Source organism: Xenia sp. Carnegie-2017, unplaced genomic scaffold (genome assembly GCF_021976095.1).
Source record: "Xenia sp. Carnegie-2017 unplaced genomic scaffold, XeniaSp_v1 HiC_scaffold_4, whole genome shotgun sequence".
In the NCBI taxonomy this organism is placed as follows: Eukaryota; Metazoa; Cnidaria; class Anthozoa; order Malacalcyonacea; family Xeniidae; genus Xenia; species Xenia sp. Carnegie-2017.
Window position 1 is genome coordinate 1,016,897 of NW_025813504.1, and position 17,904 is coordinate 1,034,800.

The 17,904-nt window shown below is 33.3% G+C and overlaps 1 protein-coding gene across 1 annotated transcript; it reads right to left on the reverse strand.

Annotated features, from left to right (window-relative positions):
* Window positions 1-15,258: 15,258 nt before the first annotated feature.
* Window positions 15,259-17,665, reverse strand: LOC124455824 (keratin, type I cytoskeletal 9-like). Its single transcript, XM_047006443.1, has 5 exons — window positions 17,539-17,665; window positions 17,185-17,400; window positions 16,160-16,258; window positions 16,046-16,096; window positions 15,259-15,602 (listed from the first exon to the last, which is right to left on the reverse strand). The coding sequence occupies exons 1-5, from the start codon at window positions 17,663-17,665 to the stop codon at window positions 15,259-15,261; spliced, it is 837 nt and encodes a 278-aa protein (XP_046862399.1).
* Between the last annotated feature and the right edge of the window lie 239 nt (window positions 17,666-17,904).

Here is a 17,904-nt window from a genome sequence, read left to right on the forward strand (position 1 = left end):
CTGTAACTCACTTGTCCATTTTGAATATAACGGTTTCATTAAAACGCTTGCTGTATTTAAAGAGCCGAAGGGTGATATACTTGTTGGCAGTGTACGTAATCAATTTCATCTTGTGGTCTTCATCAGGGTCATTGGTCAACTCAGGAGTATGATCATGAAAGATGTTTAAATGACTTGATTTGTCGGTAATGATGACAGACTTCCATGATTATTTTACTGTGTAGGTTTTTGCTTGAGTTTTTATGTCATGTCCATTCTTGACTTTAGTTCTCTTCATATGACACCCATGTGTCCTCAGATTTTCTTTTCAGAAGTTGCTTGTATCTCTTGCCTGAGGAGATCTTTAATTAAGAATGTCAAATATCCTGTCGATCATTCTTGTAAATTTTGTGTTTAAAGTTTCCTTCCTTGTCAAAATAAAAGACTGCTTAGACCATAAAAAGTTAGACATAGAAGTTAAACAAACATATTGCACATGAATAAGAATTGGTGTTCAATACATAAATCGATTGTATAAAAAACTCAAACGGATTTCTAGGACGCCTATGGGGAGGACGTAAAAGGTTGTCGACTTAAAGCAAACACTTAAGGTTGCCAGGATACTTAACGGCTGAAAAAAAATGTATGTAAGCCATTTTTGTTGTGTTGAAGCAGGTCATTGATAAAACTTCAAAAATAATGAAAAACAGCGAAACAGGAAGAAGGCGGGTTGCCTCAAAAGTCAAATTTAGCATACGCCAACATCAACGATTAAAGTGAATCCAAACTCATATGCATCCAATTATAGACACTGACATTGTGATTTCTCTCTCATGCTAAATTAAAAGTGCAATTTAAAATATCTTGCTCACGAAAACGGCAAAGCTAAAGAGCATTTGAAACATATAGGGGTGAAAATATTGTGCATGTTGTTTAGACAAATAAAGCCTTTGTCAATCTTTTTGTCAATCTAAACGCAAACACATACGCTCAGCTTTAAAATCATGGGTTATTTAAGTTTTTTTTACTCTGTTTTTTTTTATAATCTTCATCAATTAAGGATAGATTTGAGTTTATATTAATCTTAACACCAATAATTGACGACAGTTCTTTGTGAATAAGCGCAGTGTTTTTCACTAATTATAGTATTCTATCAAATAGATTTCCTCTTATTGAATTTGTTGAATTTAAATAAGACAATTTGAACTATAAGTTCTAAAGATGGCTGTATATATTAGATTGTGTAAACTTGATATTTGTAAAGATAGCGATGCTAACTAGCTAACTTTAACTACCTTTTAACTACAGCTAGCACTGACTACTTTTTTATAAAACTGACCTAACTCAGGCTAACAGCATAAACGTACTGTAACTAATTTAACCTTTCAATATATAAAGGTTTCTCTTACGATAAAAGCATTATGAATTTTTCTGAAGCCATAGCAGGTGACGGCTTAACACAAAGGGACTGCTTAATACAGTACCTGTATCATTTTGTCAATTATACATATACCATGTTGAAATAGCAAAATATTCAAAATAGCTGAACATTTGTTTATATTACCAGTATAAATAAATTATGTTTTAGATAGGTACAAATTGTGTAGATTTAAAGCTACAGAGAGCATTTTAAATTTCTCTTCTTAAGGTATCAAGTTGTATAGTATGAAACACACCATTTAACCTGAAATAAGGGCAGGGCTATCCACATGTACGCACTCGTACCTATGTTTTCTTAAAAGCCCTTACTCATTTATGTCTTTCAAAAACTACGGCGCGAATTGAATGATTCAGAAAATATCATAAAATTCCTCATTGACATTATCCAAAATACAGACTGCAAAACAGGCTTGATTTTTATAACCAGCTAAGGTTTGAAAATATTTATTGAAAGAGTAGGTTCACAATCAAAATTTAGACTATGGCATTGGAGAATATAAAAACTCACCCCTGATGCAACTATAAAGTCTTATTACATAAAAATTGTAGTTTGACAACAATGTTGTCACTACGAAAAAATTTTACTCGTTTTTATAGATATAGGAAACTATCGCGCTGATTCACGTCGACTACCACAATTTGTGTCTTAACAGATAGGCAAACTATTATTTCAAAAATTGTTATCTTTACAGTTCTAACCTATACAACAAGATACTAAAGTGTTTTTACCAAAAAATTCACAACTTTAAGATGATTTAATCTACCCCTTTCGAGTGATAACGACATATCCGTCTCCATTGTGATTAAAAGCTGACTTGCTCACTTGATTTTTTCCTGCATTATAAGATCCACCTCCACCAGCACAAGAACCGGACGTATTTTATCTGGATGCTCCACCTGAGTAGCCCCCACCTCCACCTGCTCTTCCACCATCACCATATGCTCCACCACTACCTCCAAATCCACCAACGGCATTGTTATACCTGGCACGTCCTCCTGCTCCTCCATTTATAAAAGAAAAACCTTTTTCTCCTTCATTTCCATACTTTCCACCAAACTGTTTACTACTTCTTCCATTGCTGTAAAATCCACCTCCTCCACCACCTAGTAAACATCATAAAAATTATTTATAATTGTCAATTCACAAAAATTTACTCGTATTTATAGATATAAGTAAATATCGGTCTAATTCACGTTGACTACCACAATTTGTGTCTTAACAGATAGGCAAACTATTATTTTGAAAAATGTTGTTTTGAACAGTTCTAAACTATACAACTAGATACTAAAGTGTTTTTAAAAAAAAGTACACAACTTTAAGATGATTTCATCTACCTCTTTCGAGTGATAATGACATATCCGTCTCCTTTGTCATTACAAGCTGACTTGTTCACATTTTTTCCTCCATAATAAGATCCACCTCCACCAGGATAAGATCCACATACATTTTCTCCAGATGCTCCACCTGAGTAACCACCTCATCCACCTGCTCCACCATCATTACCATATGCTCCACCACCACCTCCAAATCCACCAACGGCATTGTTATACCAGGCAAGTCCTCCTGCTCCTCCATTTATAAAAGAAAAACCTCTTTCTCCTTCATTTCCATACTTTCCACCAAGCTGTTTACTACTTCCTCCATTGCTGTAAAATCCACCTCCTCCACCACCTAGTAAACATCATAAAAATTATTTAAAATTGTCAATTCACAAAAATTTACTCGTATTTATATATATAAGTAAATATCGGTCTAATTCATGTTGACTACCACAATTTGTGTCTTAACAGATAGGCAAACTATTATTTTGAAAAATATTGTTTTGAACAGTTCTAAACTATACAACTAGATACTAAAGTGTTTTTAAAAAAAAGTACACAACTTTAAGATGATTTCATCTACCTCTTTCGAGTGATAATGACATATCCGTCTCCTTTGTCATTACAAGCTGACTTGTTCACATTTTTTCCTCCATTATAAGATACACCTCCACCAGGATAAGATCCGGATATATTTTCTCCAGATGCTCCACCTGAGTAACCACCTCATCCACCTGCTCCTCCATCATTACCATATGCTCCACCACCACCTCCAAATCCACCAACGGCATTGTTATACCAGGCACGTCCTCCTGCTCCTCCATTTATAAAAGAAAAACCTCTTTCTCCTTCATTTCCATACTTTCCACCAAACTGTTTACTACTTCTTCCATTGCTGTAAAATCCACCTCCTCCACCACCTAGTAAACATCATAAAAATTATTTATAATTGTCAATTCACAAAAATTTACTCGTATTTATAGATATAAGTAAATATCGGTCTAATTCACGTTGACTACCACAATTTGTGTCTTAACAGATAGGCAAACTATTATTTTGAAAAATGTTGTTTTGAACAGTTCTAAACTAGACAACTAGATACTAAAGTGTTTTTAAAAAAAAGTACACAACTTTAAAGGGGTAGTCTGACCTTAACACAACTTTCGCTCATATGAAAGTATATATTGTTCCTCTTTCCAATTCAAATTTGAGAAATACTGCCTTAAATGTGTGTATTTTTCAATCGCCATTGTGTACATGCAAGCGAAGCAGTCCAGCAGCGGTTTTCGTCGTGACGTCACTGCGCGGTGATCGTTGTCAACATAAGACAAAATATACTAGCAAAAGTAGAAATTACGCATAAGCATATTCATCGTTGCATTTTATTTTCTAAGTTTTTAAATTATTTTGCGCAACGGATACGGATTACTCAAACGATTCCTCTAGTAATTATTCTGGAAGTAGTGTTTTAAACTACGAAGAAATGATTAACGATCAAAACATGATTAAACCATATGCTTATGAGCCGATTGAAACAGACTCTAGCGACGAGCCTATGGACGACTCCGACGAAGTTCAGCTGTTGTAACAATAAATGAAGACTCAGCACAATTTGAGGGAATAGATACTCACTGTATTACAGATAATCCTGTTTTCGAAATCTTTGTTTAAATTATTGGGTATTACGACTGGCATGGAGTGAGTACAAACAACACTATGGTTCAAGAGCTGAAGAAGGACCTGAACACAAAGACAAAGACATGTGGCTTACAGGAAACTAGTTCGATGGTGTTGGAATGTATTGGGCAGGAAATTAGAGTACCATACCATTTTAGCTGTTCGAGCATTTCAACCACAAGGTCTAGAAGAGGACTTTGTCTTTGAGGGTTTTAAATTCGCTGATGAATAATAAGGGTAATGTAAACTATTATAGCCATATTTATAAGTATCGTTAATGATGAATGATTATTAAAAAAAATATAAATTGGATTTAGTAAATGAACAATAAATACAAATTATAATGGCCAAGCCAAAAATTCTTTATTTGTGCTATGCATTTTGGTGTACATAATTAAAAGTGCCTTTGCTAATGAATTTGCATAGCAAAACAAAATTTTGCTACTTTACTATTAGAGATTCTCTTATTATTAATTATAAATATTGATATATACATAACTATTTTTGGGGACTGTTTACCCATTCTTGATTTGTGTGCTTGTAAAACACTTTCTTTGTTTGGCTTTTCTATAGATGCAATATTTCTTGGAATGTTTGCTGGTAAAGAAATCTTGTTATGTACATTTTACATTAAAACAGCAGACATCTTCCATCATACCTTGCACAAAGAATATGACTTACTCACCATAATTGGCTTGGCTACCCAATTTTTTCGCCCTTTTGGGAACATGATAAGCACAAGAGGAAGGAGGGAAAATACTTTATTGAAAGTGCTTTTCGTATAAAGGTATGCTTGCAAGAACCAAGTTGGCAGTGATAGACCACAATGTAAACACTGGCACAAAACAAGCACAAGTTCAATGTGGAAAGCAGCAAGGGGAAAAGTGATATAATATCGTGTTCCCAAAAGGGCGAGAAAATTGGGTAGCCAAGCCAATTATGGTGAGTAAGTCATATTCTTTGTGCAAGGTATGATGGAAGATGTCTGCTGTTTTAATGTAAAATGTACATAACAAGATTTCTTTACCAGCAAACATTCCAAGAAATATTGCATCTATAGAAAAGCCAAACAAAGAAAGTGTTTTACAAGCACACAAATCAAGAATGGGTAAACAGTCCCCAAAAAATAGTTATGTATATACCAATATTTATAATTAATAATAAGAGAATCTCTAATAGTAAAGTAGCAAAATTTTTTGTTTTGCTATGCAAATTCATTAGCAAAGACACTTTTTAATTATGTACACCAAAATCCTTGCATAGCACAAATAAAGAATTGGTTTGGCTTGGCCATTATAATTTGTATTTATTGTTCATTTACTAAATCCAATTTATATTTTTATTTATTAATAATTCATCATTAACGATACTTATAAATATGGCTATAATACATAGTTTACATTACCATTATTCAACAGCGAATTTAAAACCCTCATAGACAAAGTCCTCTTCTAGACCTGGTGGTTGGAAATGTGCTCGAATGTAGCTAACAGCAAAAGATGGTAGTGGTACTCTAATTTCCTTGTCTTTTGTGTTCAGGTCCTTCTTCAGCTCTAGAACCATAGTGTTGTTTGTACTCACTCCATGCCAGTCGTAATACCCAATAATTTAAACAAAGATTTCGAAAAACAGGATTATCTGTAATACAGTGCGGAGTATCTATTCCCTCAAATTGTGCTGAGTCTTCATTCATTGTTACAACAGCTGAACTTCGTCGGAGTCGTCCATAGGCTCGTCGCTAGAGTCTGTTTCAATCGGCTCATAAGCATATGGTTTAATCATGTTTTGATCGTTAATCATTTCTTCGTAGTTTGAAACACTGCTTCCAGAATAATTACTAGAGGAATCGTTTGAGTAATCCGCATCCATTGCGCAAAATAATTTAAAAACTTAGAAAATAAAATGCAACGATGAATATGCTTATGCGTAATTTCTACTTTTGCTAGTATATTTTGTCTTATGTTGACAACGATCACCGCGCAGTGACGTCACGACGAAAAACCGCTGCTGGACTGCGGCTTCGCTTGCATGTACACAATGGCGATCGAACAAGAGGCAAAAATACACACATTTAAGGCATTATTTCTCGAGTTAAATTTGAATTGGAAACCTAGGATTTCGTGAGAGAGGTAAGAACAATATACACTTTCATATGAGCGAAAGTTGTGTTAAGGTCAGACTACCCCTTTAAGATGATTTCATCTACCTCTTTCGAGTGATAATGACATATCCGTCTCCTTTGTCATTACAAGCTGACTTGTTCACATTTTTTCCTCCATTATAAGATCCACCTCCACCAGGATAAGATCTGGATACATTTTCTCCAGATGCTCCACCTGAGTAACCACCTCATCCACCTGCTCCTCCATCATTACCATATGCTCCACCACCACCTCCAAATCCACCAACGGCATTGTTATACCAGGCACGTCCTCTTACTCTTCCAATTATAAAAGCAAAACCTCCTTCTCCTCCATTTCCATACTTACCACCAAACTGTTTACTACTTCTTCCATTGCTGTAAAATCCACCTTCTCCACCACATAATAAACATCACGAAAATTATTTATTAATTTTATATCGTTTTACTTCTGATTTGATTGCAAACAAAAAATGCATCACAGAGCTAATATGATTTATATGGGAAAGGTTAGTTATCGATAATAATAAATCTTGGTGTAAAGTAAATGGTTTGAACCCGGGTGTTTCATTACATATTTGTAAATGTAGATCGTCCAGGTTGGTATAGTCCTGAGAGGGACTGTTTTTGTTGTTGTTGACTGACGTTTCGACAACCTTTGCGGTAGTCATCTTCAGAGTCAAATGAGGAGTAAACGTCAGGTTATCCGTATTTGTTGTCTGATTCTTACGTCATTGTATTGTGTGTACAGGAAATGTGTGGGTGTCAACTGTGTATTGTCATTGTGAATTAGTGCGAAGTGAAATGTTTTTAGTTGTGATGTGTGATTTAGGTGTGATGTTTTTAGTTGTGATGTTTGGGTGACAATTGTGTATTGTCATTGTGAATTAGCGTGAAGTGTAATGTTTTTAGTCGAATACTTGATGCTAGCAGTAGTATGGCTTCATTAACAGCTGCTGATTTAAATCAAGGCGATCCACTCGGATGAAAAAGCAATGTGCTTTCATGTTATTCTCGGCGCTTTTTACGGCAAGAATATTTCATTGACTGCATCACATATGGAGGACAAAAGTACACTTTTATCGTCACAAATTTTTCATTAACCGTACAAAAGTACATTTAGTTAATGTGCGGTTACAAGTAGACCATAAATATGTAAAAACTCTCAATAGTGATCTTATAGTTTTAGAGTCAATGTTTCATGTAGTATAACTGTTTCAGCATGTCAAATGATTTTTGTTTTAAATTATGTACGTACGTATAATGGGATGGTCAAAAATACTTGCCACGTGTGAAGCCTCTCCGTTCAAAAATTAAGTATATAACAATGAGTAATATAGTCCTACCATAATAACAAAACTACACTGCCTGTTGGCCCAGGATGCGCAGCAATCTAAAATTTACATAGCAGGACCAAAACTTGCGGGCTGGTTACGCCACTCTATGTAATGATAATAAAGAGGATTGTAGTGAAGACAGTTACCAAAGATGGTAGTGTCTGTCTAGAGAAAAAGAAAAATGCCTTGTAAAAACTGCATATATTTGGCGAGGAATATAATATATATGAGAAAGGTGGGTGCAAAGTGTCAAGATCGGATTAAATGAACAGCTAAAAAGAGATAAAAATACAAACAAAAACTTATTATATTCAATAAACATAAAATCTGACGAAAAACATGGATCAAACAAACACCAGCACACGAAACTTACATTTGTATAGATCCATAGATAACTACAAGTAGGAGGGAAAAACCAAAATTAAATTTTGTCATCTTTGTTACAGTTCGTTGTATCGAATGATGAAAATGAGGAAAACATCTACATAATCGCAAATATGTGGTTATTTGCTTTACTGATTTACACATATGCATTTGAGAGAAATTATAAAGAGTATGTGCAAGTATATATATTTTGTAGCAATTGCACTAGTAATTTTTTTTATTAATTGTCGTAATGTCAACGCTTTTATTTTGTTTTCGTGAGAGGTAAATCGCCGTTTTTTTTGTATTCATCTCGTTTTGTGATTATTGCTCATTGCTCAAGATTTTATAGAACTTAAGTAAGAAAATAGGTTTAAAACGGCATACCAATATGTGTGCCCCATTTATGTTGTAGTTTGGTGAGATAACTATAAGTAATAATACATTTCTTGCCAAACGTTTGTCTAATCTAGCAGTCCGTTTTCAGTAAGGACATAAAAAACTCGTTCAATCTTCAATTTTATACGTCAAAAAAAAATGCCAACAAAACGTTGCTTTGAAGAGTTTATTTGTTATTAATACTAATAGAAAATCTGAAAAATTTATTTAAAAACTTTATTGCCTTGAAGGCAAAAAAAAATTATAATTTAATTGTACAGCTTGATATCAAAATGACAATAAAAATTAAAATAATCAAATAGAAAATGAAGTGCCTTTTGCTTCACACGGTTTATTCTAATTAAAGAAAAATTATAAATTTACTTCTTTTTTACATGTCAAAAGTTTCATAATTATATTTGTGAATAAATTATACACATAAATATATGCAATATTTGACTTTTATACGCGATCCAAAAAACCTTTACATGCGAGCAAAATTTCGTGGGTAGGCCCAATTTAAAATATCTTGCTCACGAAAACGGCAAAGCTAAAAAGCATTTGAAACATATAGGGGGTAAAATATCCTGCATGTTGTTTATACAAATAAAGCCTTTTTAATATGTTACTTTTTATTAATTCATTTAATCAAAGACACCAAAAATATCAGGCTTTGCCTTTATAGAAAGAGGGAACCCAAATTAATTGACATTTTATAATTTAGATTTCAGCCTCGGTGAGATCCAGTAATGAGGAGAAGTCATATAGCTGGACTTTAGTCATAGAAAAGATCTTTCCTGTCCAATATCTACATTATATTAAACCTAGTTTGGTTGCAATTAAAATTAGGATTCAATGTGTGACTTGTGTAAAGTGCTACAGCCACGAATTTTCCGACCACTTTTTTATTTACTTTCTTCAAAATATGCGCTTTATCAACACATTGGCCGAAAACAGATTTAAGATTGGTCTCTTCTAACATATTTTGTAGTTTTGTAAAGTTGCGATTTTTGCTGTATATTGTGCGAACTTTTTCTTTGTCGTGTGACGTCACAACGATGATCACTTCTAACCATGGCGTATAGAACTAATAGTGATAAACGCCTTCGCAGACGTAGAAATTGTATTGCTGGCAGTACAAAGTTAGACATTCCTACCAATACACAATTTATTAAAAGAATATAATTGTATCCTGTTACTAAAAAGATAAGGATCTAAAATGGCGGAGAAAGTGGGGAAATTTTGTCCGTAAACATCGATCAAATTTTCAAGCTCCGGCTACATCGCATCTTTGATCAACTTTGACGATTCATGCTATAACATGAATCCTGCGTTAACTAAGTCGCTGAAAACTAAAGCAACGTTGAAAGACTATGTCATTCCTACTATTGATGTGGCAGGAATTGTTCCAGCGGGTGAAGACTTAACAATAGAGAGAAAATGAAACACGTATGGATAATTAGACTTGCGTTATGGACGAGCGCGCACGCACATAGTGATTTCGGTATGATATTACTGTTGACTTTGTCTATTGATATTTCATTTTATTTAAGATTGTGCGTCGCCGCAAGACTCTGTGAAAAAGAAAAATGTTAGGAGCAATGTATTTGTCTAAGCTTTCAAATAATTTGTCAAATGGCATGTTTGTGAACAATAAATTAACATTTTGCAGGCATTGTGACTCTTTCAATTAAAAAGACAAAAATGAAAAACAGGTTTTTGTTGGAGTTGATTGTCGATCTTTTCAAACTGTGTAAGCCCCTTATTGCTACCATGAAACAAGTAAGACGAAGTCAAACTATAAAGAAACAAATGTTAAGGTTTAATGCCATGATGTTTTGGCATAAAAGTGTGCTCAAGACTATGATATTTGGAGCGGCTTACAGAAGGGGAGGGGGGGAAGGGAAGTAAAGTTCTGATATCACACAGTTATCTTGCTAAAGGTTTTGGTTTTGAAATTTTATAGTATCTCTTAGGACACTGTTTACTAAGGTTGAAAATTGTACATAATATATAAGTACAGCAATAATTATGTTGACTGAGGTATGTTCTTTCAGAATTTGATAAAGTCTCTGTTAATGGTGTACTCAGGCATTACTTTTCTATATTCAATGGTAGTTAGAGTACGTAATAACTTCAATTTAACGAGAGATGATCTGGGATTTCTTTGCAGTTGATGCATTAGCCAAATAGTTTTCCGCTCATTATCTTTATGATTTTTTCAGGGGTAATTGAGTTTTTAATTGTGTACATGAGGAAATACAACACGAGCCAGGGGCAGATCCAGTGTATGTCAAATCAGTCACGGGACTGATGTTTATATCGTTCAAAAATTATTTATCAAATTTAATGATTACAATTTTTGTGATCATTAAACGTGAAAATTTCCCGTTCTGTAATCGTTTGGATTTCATCGTCAAAATTCTGTTTTATATATGAAAACTCATATGGATCATTCAATTATTGGACAGTTATACTACACATTGTTTAAGAATTGAGAAAACTAATATTGATTACAGGAGAAGCTGTTTACTATAACCTGTGATATATAACCTTTTTGATCAATGAAGCTTTTTATTTTGACAATTTGACTGGAATGGTATTAAACCGGTGTATTTCAATACATGAAATGTTGTCCCATGTCACATATTGTCTCCTTTTCCAACTGAACACCTCATGTAGAGATGTCAAGATGTGTTGATCTACGGCTCATACCATATTGTTTACCAGAAATACTTAAGGGCTATTGATGTATGAAAAGTATTTTCTATATAGTAAAAATGTGTTCATAGGTATGCAGATAAATCTTAAAATTTGGCAAAACAGTAAAGTATTTTTCATGATCACTAGGTAAATTTTCTGATGATCATTTATTATAATTTCTAAAAATTATTTCAGATTTACATTTAAACTAGTTTTCATTATATGAAAAGATATTTATCATGACCAGTAAGCATGACACATCAACCAACATTCATGTTATTATATGATTAAAGGCATGTTAGTTACACCATTACATTCTGTTTGCATTTGTGCATACAATGCTACTGGTAATTGCTATATAGCACACCTTGCCTAAATTACAGAAGAAAATAGTCTAGTGAAAAGCCTAATAAACATCAATAACATTAAGCTGTCCTTATTTGCAAATTTTCAATCTGATAATCTTTGTCTAACCTTTGGCAGAAAAATATTTTGAGTACTTTTTCCAAAGGTAAATTTCCTGGCACTGTATTTAGAGAAGGGTAAAGGGTAAGAATAAACTTGCATGGTTTGAAGTCTCAACTTTTCTACATCTATGAAATGTCCCTTGTATTATCTCATTTCTAATTTAACTCGTTATATAGAGGTGTGAATACGGGCCTGGGGGGTCTATGCCTGATAACTTGGTAGAAATTTTTAAAGACTATATCTTTTTTAGAATAGCATTATTGTAAAGTAAATTTTATGTTCCTATGCATGCTAATGAGCCTTGTATTTGGCATGATAATGAGCCTAAATATCAGGCAAACTATTCAAGTATTGTTCATATAAGGTTCATTTCGGATCTCGTCGTTTTATGGAACTCACTACCGGCAGAATAGACCCACGGAAACAACCACACATTCGACTAGACAGAAAATAAGGTGCTCGGACCATTGAGTTCTATAAGACCTGGAGGGGAAACGTCAACAAAATTACTATAAATTATTAGCACGCGGCCGCGTGGTCAAAAACATGACGGATTTTGGTGGTCAAAGTTAGCGGAGAGACGCGGGCTCATGAAATAAAATTTTTGTCGCCCACCCTGATTTGACCACCACGATTGCGAGTATAGAAAATATCAAAACTATTTATTTTCCTAACATAAACACTTTTTTAAAATTTTATTTATTAAACTGCCAACTTCTGTGGTTTGCGCATGCTGAAATAGCGACAGAAAAGGGAACATTTCTTGATTCCGGTAAGTAGCACAGTATTAGTTTTACTGTTTTGTTTTTAACACGATACTTGAAGAGTGTTTCTACTACTAAGTTTTAATTTAAAGTTATTTTGGTCCAGTCTTGTTTGTTCTTCACTTAACCGCTCACCAGACGTGGCGAAGCTGTCAATTTTTATCGAGTTTTGCATCCATCTTGTATCATGATCAAGGCATCAAGCTAAACTCTCCTGATTTGAATTGAGTTTACCTCCCAAAAATGGGGCATAATTTGCTCATGTGTTTTTTTAAAAGATGAAGAGAAAGTTTACAACAGAGTTGTGTTAAAATTGAATGCAGTGCCATGCAATATTAATGAGAACTATGGTATATGTTGTATAACAAAAATAACTATTAAACTGTTTGCCTGCTCACTATGACTGACTGTATAGTGTAGACAATTATAATGGGATTGGAAAGTTGGATGTATGCAAACAGTTTTAAAGTACTACTTAGCGTTTCTGTAAATGAAGTAATTATTGTTATAGTAAACAGGTTACTACTTCAAAACCAAGATAAAAGTAGTGTGTTGAACAATGTGCTAAGATTTGTTTCTACCTTGAAATTTTTGTTCAACAGTGGCTTGTGATTATATCATTAATATGCATGAAAAATTAAACATATTATTGTCTCATCTCATCAAATCCATATTTGGTATGATTTCAGGTGATCCACAAATTCACATCGGATGCATTGGTTACAATGAAGTTGTATGTAGAAGAAGCAAAAATAGATGGCAAAGAAATTCTTTGTGTCTTATGAAGAATTAGTAGAAATCAATAAAAAGAATTCTTTAAACAAATTCTAAACAAATTTAAATTTGCTCATGGTCAACCTAGTCAAAGGAGCAAAGTCTGTCTTCAACATGTGACCTTTCCAATTATTTAGTTTCTTTGTACAAAATACTATTTTCGAGAAACTTGATTTGTAAGTCTTTCATTCATATTTTTTTACCAAGAGATAAAAGGAACTAATTCAAATGATTGATGTAAAATACAAAGATTTAACAAGTTGTTTATCATTTAATTCCTAAATGTTAGTTTGTACATATAAATAATTAGTATTGGTAGCTGTACGTTGTTCTTAAGCAAAACAGAAGAGTAGTAGTGCTTGAAGGGGTTAGCATTTTTGAAAAATTATATCTTGTTCATGACATATATTACACAATTCCAAAAAACTGTAAGTAATGCACAATAATATCTATAGAACTTGATAAATTTCTTCACCTACACTGTCAAATAACTATTTTGCCTTCATGCAGCAATAGACAGTGTTTTTATCAGAGAAACCCACGCACTTTAGTTTCCAAGTTTGTAATTTCAATGGAAAATTAATGTAGTTCTGTTTAGTAATAGATCCAAGATTCTGCCAACCTGTTTACAAAATACAAATTACCAAGCAACAGTGTCATGGTGTTTTGAATTTTTTTCTTTTTTGTAGCTCTTCTAGTTCAACATACTTTCTTTATGAGTTTTCAGTAGATTTATCAGGTAATGACAATACACTTATGATACTTATCAATGGTAAATTTTCAGTTCACTTATGTCGTAGGACTGAAGCAAACATTTTATCGCTTCCTTAGGAGCATTTTAACACAGTTTATCCATTTGAGCAAGAAAAATAGTTGCACCAAACTGTTTACAAACAGTCAAACACACAGAAGCATGAAATAATGTATACGTTTGACGAGATTAGCATGTCTACTAAAGAATGCCGTTTGATTTTCACTTTTAAAAGGTTAAAATGTCATAAAACAACTTAAATGTTACAGCCAAAATATGCGTTTCTCTACCGTCAATTTTCTTTATTTTGATGTGTGTGTACTGTGTTTTCACGCAATGCTGAAGCATTATTTTCACATGATATGCTGTCGGTATCGTAAATGTTTTCTTTCACTTGTTATCGTTCATATAAACAGTATTGGAAATCAGGAGGGAGTGAATATTGAAAAACATTTTTTAAGTGGAAGTTTTGACCACTAAAATCCGCCATTACCGCCATGTTTTTGACACGGGGTCCAGGCCCCTTTTCCCCTCCAGGTCTTATAGAGCTCAATGGCTCGGACGCGCACGGACTAAACACCCACGCGAATTTAAAGAAGCTTTGTACAGTAAAGAGAACTACACAATAAAAAGACATATCGACGTGCCCAACACATTCACAATAAACCAAAACCCATGACAACGCATTTAACCCCATCCAATCACATTAATCCACCCGCTAATCCATTTAGATGCTCTAAGCGTCTACAAGCTAAAAGCACGTGTAAATAGATAATTTTATCATTCTGATGAAGGCTTGAAGCAACGAGTCGAAAGCTCAATAAAATTATTTACAAAATCCGAAGAAATTTTATTTGTAAACAATAAAGTTTTAGTTATGTTTACCCCGAATTCTGCCATTTTTATAAATAATGAATTTATTATATTGTTTTAAAACAACGAATCCAAAAACATACTTACTTTATTTATTAGTGCATTACAGATTAACAAGTATATGCTATTTCATTTGCTTAACCTATAATATTATTCCCTTATAACAATTTAATCTTGAATGTAAATCAAACACTTTAAATTTTTTTATTTTTGCGAAACAAGACGTTTCATAGAGTGTTATGGACAGTTAGAAAGTGAGTTGATACTATTTAGCATAAAGACGACTTTCTTTTACGACTTTCGAGTGACAACGACATATCCGTCTCCCTTGTTGTTAAAACCAGGCTTGCTTACTTGATTTCTTCCTACATTGTAAGACCCACCTCCACCACCACAAGATCCATTCACATTATCACCAGATGCTCCACCTAAGTAGCCCCCACCTCCACCTGCTCCTCCACCATAACCATATGCTCCATCACCACCTCCAAATCCATCAACAGCATTGTTAGTTTTAGCACGTCCTCCTGCTCCTCCATTTATAAAAGCAAAACCTCCTTCTCCTCCATTTCCATACTTTCCACCAAACTGCTTACTACTTCTTCCATTGTTGTAAAATCCACCTCCTCCGCCTCCTACAAAAACATGAAAGTAGTAGTGTAAGTTTCACGTTGTTTTGCCGTCAATTTAGTTGCACTTAAAAATGCATCTTACAGTAAGTGGAAGTTTATTGTCAAGATTTCATAAAATAAAAGCACTTCTCGTATTTTTTATTGATTGATAAAAAAATTAGCATACAAACCATTGAACTAAAATGCATGGAACGCTTCCTGAAATACAAAACCTTAATAATTTTTTAAAGCCACGACTTTACTCAATATACGCGATAATTTACCTCAGACGCACGTGTTTAGTCAAATATTATTCCGCGAGAAAATATCGAAAAACTACACACGCGTGTCTGTGGTAAAATATCGCTTGTCTGATGTAAGATTTGCCTTCAATTATTGGCTTCAGATGGCGTTCCATGCATTTTATTAAATGATACAAGCAGATATTGTAAAAGCTGATATTATACCTGAATTTCCTGAATCTGCCTGCTTTGCTCCCTGTCCATTTACTCCTCCAGCTCAGTTTCCACAAGGTTTGACACATTTATTATTTTTTCCCCATGTCTTATTGCTGGCATCACAGTTATCTAAACGTTTGTTAAGGTTTTCTAAACCACCACCTCCTCCAGCAACAAGTAGTGGAGCATTGTTGTTCCTAGCAACAAAAGAACCTCCACCTCCTCTGAAGAATGGTAAACAGTATTAACAAGTGCATTTTTGTCCAGCCAGAATTTTGATAACTTCTCCATTCTTTAAATCAAAGTCCCCTCTCATGTAAGCCCTACGACCTAAAAAGAACATGGTCTTCAAAATCAATGACAGAAAAAAGAAATTGTCCGTTTAGAAATGTCATATTCACAAGAATGCTAAAGTATTTAAACTCTAACTATGAAAATTTACATGGAATTTTTACATGATATAAAACTAATATATTTTAAGAATGTTGGTTTTATATGCTTATATGGTGAAATTTTTCTTTGTAGAATGCGCACGTATTTCTAACATGTTGTTGGTTAATAAAAGTAAAATGCGTATGACATGAATATTTTTTGCTCCTTCGTTTTGTTTGTTTAAAGTGAAGCATAAAATTTAGCATTAGAATAAAAGTGAAACCCACTATGATGGAGCAAGTATTTATCAATTTTAAGAGTTTTGTTGCTAGGTTAGTCTTCCTACTAATAAAAATATAATTGTAATTTTTGATTAAATGGTTTTAAAGATTTCCTCTTTGCAACATCTCGACACTTTTCAGCAAATTATTAGGTGACAAAAAAATGTTCTTCTTATTTGCTATCATTTAAACTTAATAATTTTTCTTACAAGGATTGTGTAGAAGTTTTACATTAAGTTCCCATGCATGTAAATAGGAACGTGAGTTAAAGTTAATCAACTAACTGAATTTGGTTGATATAATTTAGTAAATTAGTTTTCTTTGAACTCAACTATAGTTAAATGTGGAAGTTTATGTATTTTTGGGTAAAAAGTGGTTGATGTGGGATGTCGAAAGAGAGTTATTTTTGCAATGCACAAGAATATTATTTTTGTTTCAACCATCATGATCATAACCATTCGTTATTACAAATTTAAAGTTCAATTTATTTATTACCTCTGTAAGTAGAGCCATATTTATCATAACCTCCTTGTGCACCGACTGCCGTAATTTCATAAGTTCCAGTGTAAGGCACTGTCCAATACTGGATACCTTTTAATACTCTAACCATGTTTACATGATCTTGACCATTATAATGTTGACCAATTGAGGTTGGACCTTGACGACCAGTTGCTCCAAGATTTGTAAAGTTTACGTTGAATGGACGGAATCCTAATAATTTAAAATATTTCGTGCAAGATGACGTGAAACAAAGAAAAATCAATTTAATTGCTAGCTAACGTATAAATAAACTTTTCATCAGGATAATTTGTTTATAGATTAGAAAAAGTATTTTTTTTGTTTACTTACCGTAAGTTTTGTTCGTGCATAATGATTCATATGCTCTTTCATACGATTTAACTTCCTTTTTGATGTCATCACAACATTCAAGAGAAAGTGAAGTATTGTTTATACACAATACTTTGTAGGCATCCATTTTACTTTCAACCTGTGTTTTGATTTCATTACAGCACAAACCCTGATTCCTAGTTATAAGGAAATATTTAAAGAACAAGATAAGTATTTTCCTATTTGCTTCTTTATCTTAATCTGAATCAGCCTTTAATAAAACAAATTTATGAAATTTCTGATCAAAATCGCATTTTATTAATATTTAAAAAGTACAGTTTCAGTTATGTTTAATTTTTTTTAAAAATGTGCAGTTTTGAAAGTAAT